Source organism: Aegilops tauschii, chromosome 2, assembly GCF_002575655.3.
Source record: "Aegilops tauschii subsp. strangulata cultivar AL8/78 chromosome 2, Aet v6.0, whole genome shotgun sequence".
Taxonomy (NCBI): Eukaryota; Viridiplantae; Streptophyta; class Magnoliopsida; order Poales; family Poaceae; genus Aegilops; species Aegilops tauschii.
Window position 1 is genome coordinate 564,778,874 of NC_053036.3, and position 7,969 is coordinate 564,786,842.

The 7,969-nt window shown below is 56.8% G+C and overlaps 1 protein-coding gene across 1 annotated transcript; it reads right to left on the reverse strand.

Annotated features, from left to right (window-relative positions):
• Positions 1-809: 809 nt before the first annotated feature.
• LOC109738403 (putative E3 ubiquitin-protein ligase LIN) lies at positions 810-5,045 on the reverse strand. The gene is made up of 7 exons (XM_020297506.4): positions 3,504-5,045; positions 3,328-3,422; positions 2,598-3,242; positions 2,346-2,499; positions 1,919-2,164; positions 1,496-1,826; positions 810-1,355 (listed from the first exon to the last, which is right to left on the reverse strand). The coding sequence occupies exons 1-7, from the start codon at positions 4,803-4,805 to the stop codon at positions 1,246-1,248; spliced, it is 2,883 nt and encodes a 960-aa protein (XP_020153095.1). The 5' UTR covers positions 4,806-5,045; the 3' UTR covers positions 810-1,245.
• Positions 5,046-7,969: the final 2,924 nt, after the last annotated feature.

Consider the following 7,969-nt stretch of genomic DNA (forward strand, 5'->3'; position numbering starts at 1 on the left):
CCGATTTGGATGGATGGAGAAAGGAGCGGCGCGAGGGGAAGTCGTTGGTGTGTCACCCACCGCCGGGACTCGCCGGAATCGGCTGGCATGGGTGGTGGCGGCAGCGAGGGGTCGTGGGGGGAGAGAGAGCTCATGAGAGAGGAGACGAGGGGAGGCTTGCGTGTGAGCGATGAAAAGTGCAGGGATCGATGGGCCATCACATTTAACTTTTTCCTTCGGGACAGTAGAATCGATGTGGCATAACCCAGAGGACGCTCTTTACGCGACCGTTAATGGGTTGTATTGCTGGGGACCAATGCAAAAACATGAGTGTTTGGGGTTGTAAATTGCTAAAAAAAATCTCATCTAAGCCCTACCTAATTTTTTTCCCTTCAGAGTGTGGTCCAAGGCTGGGGGGGCAGCGGCCCCCTCGGCCTCAACATAGCTCCGCCAGTGACTCTCACCCTAGCAAAATCCATTTTTGTTGACCGAATTTTGCTATGTGTGCAAGTTTGGGCATGGCAGTTCATAGCCTCAAGGTGATGCCTCGCATGTCATGTAGGATCGGATGTCAGAAAAAATACGTTCGCATAGGGATGTGGAATCCTCTGCAGGAAGCAGGTACTTGAAGAGAAAAGGTGGGGTCTGATGTATGAAGTTGAAAAAGTTGAAGTGAAAAGTAGGATTGGATGTGTAGTGTGAGACTACTTTATATTCTTTGATAATGCCTAAGCTATTTTTTTTTTATCATGGGACATATGTGTCTATATACCACCATTGTACATGCCCTCGTAGCTCCAGAAAAGGCCAACCCTAATCCACCGCACAGATTTTCCAAGTGGAAATAATCAATTCAAAGACCGATGATATTTCATTTCATATACAAGCAGCACATGGCCTGGAAAAAGCACAAGCAACTTGCACAAATGTGTCTCTGTCTAAAGCATCAACTTGCGTATTTACAGCCGGCCGGCGCCTCATCGTACATACTCAGTGTTCTGTACAAGCTTCAAGAAATCACACTGCACAGTTGGATCTTAGCCTTTAAGCCCTCGTCGCTGTCGACGACGAAGCTGCTACTAAAAGAGTCGAGAACAATTTCATTTCCAGCAGGCATGCGTGCATATCCGTGTGCGCCCTGGCCTGAAACAGTCAAAGAACAGCAGCGCCTCCCGCGCATACTTTTCTCCGCTGAATCTTCCGCGCGGAGAGCACGAGAGGCCGGCCGGCCCCGGCGACTCGCGTGCGGGCCCGAGGTCGTCGTCGTCACTCGTGGAGCTCGGCGTACAGTTGACCGGCCGTCCGGGTCAGCTCCGCGAGGTCGGCCAGGTGACCCCGCAGCCCGTCCGCCAGCAGCATCAGCAGCACCCTGCAGTCTGCACGTAGCTCAGTCCGTCAGTCAATGGAGTAGTTCAGCTCCGACGTCGTGTCTCAATGAATGCTTAATGATTTGATAGTTTCGTGCGGTTTTCGTGGTCGATACGAGGCGCTGATAAGTGATAATTAGAGTAGTTACCTGGGATTTTGCTGAAGTTGTGCAGCGTGACGGCGGCGAGCACCCTGTGCCGGGGCTGCAGGTGGGCGGCGCCGCCGGCCAGGCACCGCTTCAGCCGCGGGACCAGAGCCGAGAACGCGGCGAGCTGCATGTCCGTGTGCGTGTCCCGGAGCCGCGTCGACGCCAGGGAGCGGCTCAGCCACCCCGCCGTCGTCAGGCACGCCGCCACCAGGCCGGCGTCGGGCGAGGCCAGGCACCCGGACAGCGCCGCCAGGAACGGCCTCCTCCCGCTGCCGAGGAGCACCGCCGTCACGTGCTCCTGCCACGCCTCGGTCTCGGCCGCCTCCGTCTCCTAATCACGGCAAAGAGAACACCAGTGCGTTGAGTGAGTGTAGTCAGAACTCAGAAACCGTTGAAACCATGCGTCGGTATTGCACGCGGTACCTGCACTGTTGCGTCGGAAGTGACGGGTGTGGAGGAAGGTGTGTCGTCGGCGAAGCCGGCCTGCTCCAGCATCCGGTCCTCGGCGAGGAGGTCGCCTGAGAAGGAGAAATGCCCTCCCAGCATCAGCAGAGCTTTCCGGGTGTTGGGCACCACGTTTTCGTCGATCAGGCAGCGTCTCAGAGACTCTGTGAGGATCCTGACTGCCTCTTCTCTGTATACGCTGCTGTTTCTTCTGTCAGGCTCGTCCTGCCACATAATTTACAGACTGAGTTTCAGAATACTTCTAGTATGTTTTTGGTCATACTTCTTGAGTACTTGAGCAGAATGAAAACATGCTTTTACAGATATTCAGACTATATCTCGTTGTTCCACGACACTGACAAGAAAAGTGTGCAGCAACAAAATGTGTAGGGCTGATGCAGCATACCAGTGACAGTGTGCGATCGAAGTATAACAGCAGAACAGCAACGAGAGCTCGCTCTTCGACCGGCGAGCTTCGAAGACGCTGGAGTAGCACGTCCATCGTCTCGGTGACCAACGCCGTGCACAATCCACGTATGAACATTTCCACCATTCCCCTCCTGCGACAGTTAGCACGTTTCATTCATCAGACAAAAACACAGACAAGTACAGAACCATGTACGTATGTATTTTCATGTCAATCACAAATGAATTCTACCTTCTCAGCCGGAGCAGCTCAACGAGCAGACGCACCGCGGCGCTCCTCGCCGAGACCACCTCGCTCTGCAGAAGCCGGACCACGCTCTCTCCATGAACCCTCACAGCCACGTAGTTTCTGCATGAACCCTCCGCCCTGATGCACAGCAGCAGGTGCTCGGCGGCGCGCGCCCTCTGCTCCTCCTCCTTCCCGTCCCGAAGCCTGTGGAGGTGGAAGTCGACGCCGCCGATCGCCATGAGGTGCCGCGCCCTCTCCGTCTGCTCCGACACGCTGAGCCCCGAATGGAGCACCCTGTCGACGACGGCCACGTTCAGCTTCTCCTCCGGCGCCCTGCCGTCGGCGGCCCGCAGGTTCCGGCAGTGCTCCTCCTTCCAGGCGTCGATCAGGCGCGTGAGCACGCGGTTAGTGTCCGGGACCGACAGGGCCTCCAGCTCCTGCCCCGTGACGGGGCACGTCCGCAGGCCTCTGTCGAACCAGTGCACGATGGCGTGCCGCTCGAACGTCTGGCCTGTCTCGATCGTCACCGGGCGGTTGAAGATCTGCCGCGTCAGTGGGCAGAGGAAGTCGCTCGGGGTGGTGGAGAAAATGGTGGCTTGGACTTGGCCGCCGTCGGTGACACTGCCACTGATCTGGAGCGGCCCTTCACTGGAAAATTCACACCCAATCAAACATGGATCAGTATGTGTTGTACCGATAAGGAGTGGGAAATCGGAGTGAGAAGGATTCGTACCAGAACTCGAGTGTGAGGAGGTCAATGGCTGACATGTCGCGAGCCGGCAGGTAGCTCGTTGACTCCTCTGCTCCCTTGCCCCGTTCATCTTCGATCTGAAAGATTGTGGAGTGTGAATTCTTTCAGTATGCATGAGCACGAACTTGAGCTTCCTTCCAGATAAAATCGCCTCTTACCCGTGGTTCAAATGCCTCGTTGGCCAGCATATTAGGAGGCATGGGCTCGCTTGATTCTCCCCGTGGTGTGGGACTGCAGCTCCTCACCTCGCCGTCGTCACACTCGTGGAACACGCTCCCTGAGCTGTCGGCGTCTGCAGCCCTGCCTTCCTCCAGCACCCGCTCAGGTTGCCGCGGCGTCTCCTCGATCACAAACATGGCAGGACTCGGGGTACCGGAGCTGTACGCGACGTCCGAGCCGATGTCGTACGTCGTCGACGTCGAGAACCTCGTCGCGCTGGCAGGGGCGGTGCTCGGCGCGGTGGCGGGAGGAGCCGTGCTCGGAGGCGCGGGAACGGACGGGAGGGCCATTGCCTCGGTGCGCCCCAGCAGCCAGTCCCTGTAGTAGCACGCGAGCGCGCGCGTGCCCTCGTCCAGCGCGTCGACGAACAGCTTCTCCACGACGTCCTTCACCCTCGCGTCCGGCTTCGATCTCGCCGCCGCCGACTCCCTGTCGCGCCATGCCTTGAGGTGCGAGAGGCCCGGGCGGAAGAGCCTGTCCCACAGCGCGGGGAGAAGGACTGTCCGTGCCTCGCGCGGCGCGAGGCAGAAGGCCTCCAGGGCGTGTACGGCGGAGGAGTGGTCCTTCTTCTGCAGCTTGGAGACGACGGACATGTAGAGGTGCGCGCACGCGGCGAGGCGCTCGTGCGGCACCCCCGACGCGGTCACCGCGAGCGCCTCGTCCGCGTCGAGGGACGCCAGGGAGTGCAGCCGGAGGGAGGCGCGCTTCAGCTCGCGCGGGTCGAGCAGGGCCTCCCCGACCGCGGCGGCCCTCTCCACGGTCTGCACGGTCACGCGGAGGTCCAGCACGGCGCGGTGGTCGGACTCGCCGACGCACGACGTGCAGCCGCTCCGCAGAAACGCGCGGAAGGCCTCGTCCTTGGCGAACTGTTTCACCGTGCCCGCGGCCAGGGAGATGAGCGCGCTGAGCGCGGACTCGTCGAGGGCCGGTATCGCGCCGGGGCCGCTGCCGCCGTCCTTGATTTTGTAGCTCGTCGCGGTCCTCAGCGACGCCGACGACTTCCGTCGCGGGGTCGGCTCCTCGCCGGCGGCGTCCCCGTTGGTGTCGAGGTTGAGGCGGCCGCGGGCCTGCTGGTGCTGGACGTCGGACTGGGACCGCGCGGGCTTGGTGGGGCGCCGGTGCTGGAGGGGCATGCTCGTGGTCCGCGGCGCGGCCGAGGGGTTGTTGTCCGGCTGCTTGCGGTTTTTCTTGAATCCATCGACGCTGAGCAGGTCGCGCAGCAAGGACGACGGCGGCGCCATGGGTGCCCCAGTGGCGCAGGCAGTGAACGGCGATTACGGAAGAAGGGCCGGGTCTCTGTTAGCAGTGCAGCTGCACCGGTGGTTGTTGCTCAGTTGTTGGCATGGGCCATGGCGATTGCCCGCCGTTGATACGTGGACGAATTCGCCGAGGTGACAACAACGGGAATAGGTCGCGCCGCACGGCGTGCGTCCAAATGGTGGGTTTTGGCGGGCAGCGCCTCGCTCCGGCTCTCAGGCCGGCCGGGTTTTGCATTGTTCTCAGGGCCATACCCTTATTAGCTAGGCGTTTTTGTATGGAGCTTGACCCTATCAACGGTTGTAACCAAGACGAGGTCTGATTGATTCTTGGCTGAGTTTGCTGGTTTGGACGATCGATCTTGTTAGCTCAGATGGCGCCAAGACCGGGCCAACCTTCTTTATTGCAAGTGGTTTGTTAGTTTTATCTGCTTGCTATCACATGAGTGTCACTCTCGTGACTGGCGCTAAGCAACCGATGAGCTTCCCCCGACCTTTTAATTACGGAATATTGCAATTGCATCTTGCTTATTGCCTTTTTTTCGCGAATACGCAAGAGTGCATATCATTTCATTGATAGGTAGGAAGCATACAGCAGAAGAGAGGGGGGGGGGGGGGGGGGGTGCGGGCTCGAAGTCTTGTGCTCAGAGGCAAGACGAGGAGCCGCGGAGCCTTTTAGAAGATGGGATGCTCAGCCCAAGTACAAATACATCCCTATGCTAGCAGAAGATTTAGTCCTCGAGCGCCTGCCCTGGCCCAGGTTCTAGCTTTGTCCTGGATAGACGCAAATAGCCTCGAGATGGAGGGGGTATCACCATCGAACACGCAGCAGTTGCGGTGTTTCCAGATGGACTACGCCGTGAGCGTTGCGAGCGTGGCAAGGCCCTTGCGAAGGTCAGCAGGGGATCCAGCGAGGGCCGCCATGCACCAAGGGAGGAAGTCCTCCTCTCCGGATGGGGGGGGGGGGGGGTGGTAGCACGCACCCAAGCAAGCACGTCATGCCATATTTGCCGAGAAAATGGGCAGCCAATGATGATGTGCTGCATGGTCTCCTCCGCCTGGTCACAGAGGGCGGAACGATCATTGTGCGGCAGGCTATGCCGGGCAAGCCTAGCGGCGGTCCAGCAAAGATCGAGGTCGGCGAGCTAGGTGAACATCTTGACGTGCAGGTTAGCCCAACACTTCCACGTCAGGCGCCAGAAAGGGGGCGTAGTAGATCCAGCGTACAAGGCCGGTAACAAGACTTGGCATTCTCGGTCCATCGCCAGAGCAGACGGTCGGGGGAGTTGGAGAGAGCAATAGGCCGGAGCAGTCTCCACAGGTGCACGTAGTCGGCGAGTGCACCTGGGGTCAGGGCCCCACGAAGGTCGGCGATCCAACTGCGGTCGTGGAGCGCCTCCTGAAGGAAATATGCCCTAGAGGCAATAATAAAGTTATTATTTATTTCCTTATTTCATGATAAATATTTATTATTCATGCTAGAATTGTATTAACCGGAAACTTAGTACATGTGTGAATACATAGACAAAACATAGTGTCCCTAGTATGCCTCTACTTGACTAGCTTGTTTATCAAAGATGGTCATGTTTCCAGACTATAGACATGTGTTGTCATTTGATGAACGGGATCACATCATTAGGAGAATGATGTGATGGACAAGACTCATCCGTTAGCTTGGCATAAATGATCGTTTAGTTTTATTGCTACTGTTTTCTTCATGACTTATACATGTTCCTCTGACTATGAGATTATGCAACTCCCGAATACCGGAGGAACACCTTGTGTGCTATCAAACATCACAACGTAACTGGGTGATTATAAATATGCTCTATAGGTGTCTCCGAAGGTGTTTGTTGGGTTGGCATAGATCGAGATTAGGATTTGTCACTCCAAGTTTCGGAGAGGTATCTCTGGGCCCTCTCGGTAATGCACATCACTATAAGCCTTGTAAGCAATGTGACTAATGAGTTAGTTGCGGGATGATGCATTACGGAACGAGTAAAGAGACTTGCCGGCAACGAGATTGAACTAGGTATGATGATACCGACGATCGAATCTCGGGCAAGTAACATACCGTGACAAAGGGAACAACGCATGTTGTTATGCGGTTTGACCGATAAAGATCTTCGTAGAATATGTAGGAGCCAATATGAGCATCCAGGTTCCGCTATTGGTTATTGACCGGAGATGTGTCTCGGTCATTTCTACATAGTTCTCGAACCCATAGGGTCCGCACGCTTAACGTTCGATGACGATTTGTATTATGAGTTATGTGATTTGATGACCGAAGTTTGTCGGAGTCCCGGATGAGATCACGGACATGACGAGGAGTCTCGAAATGGTCGACAGGTAAAGATTCATATATTGGAAGGTTGCATTCGGACATCGGAATGGTTCTGAGTGATTCGGGCATTTTTCCGGAGTACCGGGAGGTTACCGGAACCCCCCGGGAAAAGATATGGGCCTTATGGGCCATAGGAGGGAGGCTAACCAGCCCACAAGGGGCTGGTGCGCCCCCCCACAAGGGAGGAGGCCGAATTGGACTTTGGAAGGGGGCGCCACCCCCCTTTCCTTCTCCTACTCCCTCTCCTTCCCCTTTTCCCCCTCCGGTAGAAGGAAAAAAGGGTGGGGCCGAATCCTACTAGGACTGGAGTCCTAGTAGGACTCCCCTCTCCCTGGCGTGCCCCTTGTTGGCCGGCCTCCTCCTCCCCTCCTTTATATACGAGGGCAGGGGCACCCCAAAGGCACAACGAACAATCTCTTAGCCGTGTGCGGTGCCCCCCTCCACAGTTCAACACCTCGGTCATATCGTCGTAGTGCTTAGGCGAAGCCCTGCGCCGGTAACTTCATCATCACCGTCGCCACGCCGTCGTGCTGACGAAACTATCCCTCGGCCTCAACTGGATCAAGAGTACGAGGGACGTCATCGAGCTGAACGTGTGCTGAACACGGAGGTGCCGTACGTTCGGTGCTGAGATCGGTCGGATCGTGAAGACGTACGACTACATCAACCGCGTTGATATAACGCTTCCGCTTTCGGTCTACGAGCGTACGTGGACACACTCTCCCTGCTCGTTGCTATGCTTCTCCTAGATAGATCTTGCGTGATCGTAGGATTTTTTTTGAAATTACTACGTTCCCCAACAGTG

What these genes read in the sequence shown, in the direction of transcription:
- LOC109738403 (XM_020297506.4), bottom strand. Translation starts at nt 4,805, where the DNA reads ATGGCGCCGCCGTCGTCCTTGCTGCGCGACCTGCTCAGCGTCGATGGA. An exon ending in ACGAGGCATTTGAACCACGG is followed by an intron (nt 3,423 to 3,503) that starts GTAAGAGGCGAT and finishes ACAATCTTTCAG; the next exon opens with ATCGAAGATGAACGGGGCAA. An exon ending in GAGCTGCTCCGGCTGAGAAG is followed by an intron (nt 2,500 to 2,597) that starts GTAGAATTCATT and finishes TAACTGTCGCAG; the next exon opens with GAGGGGAATGGTGGAAATGT.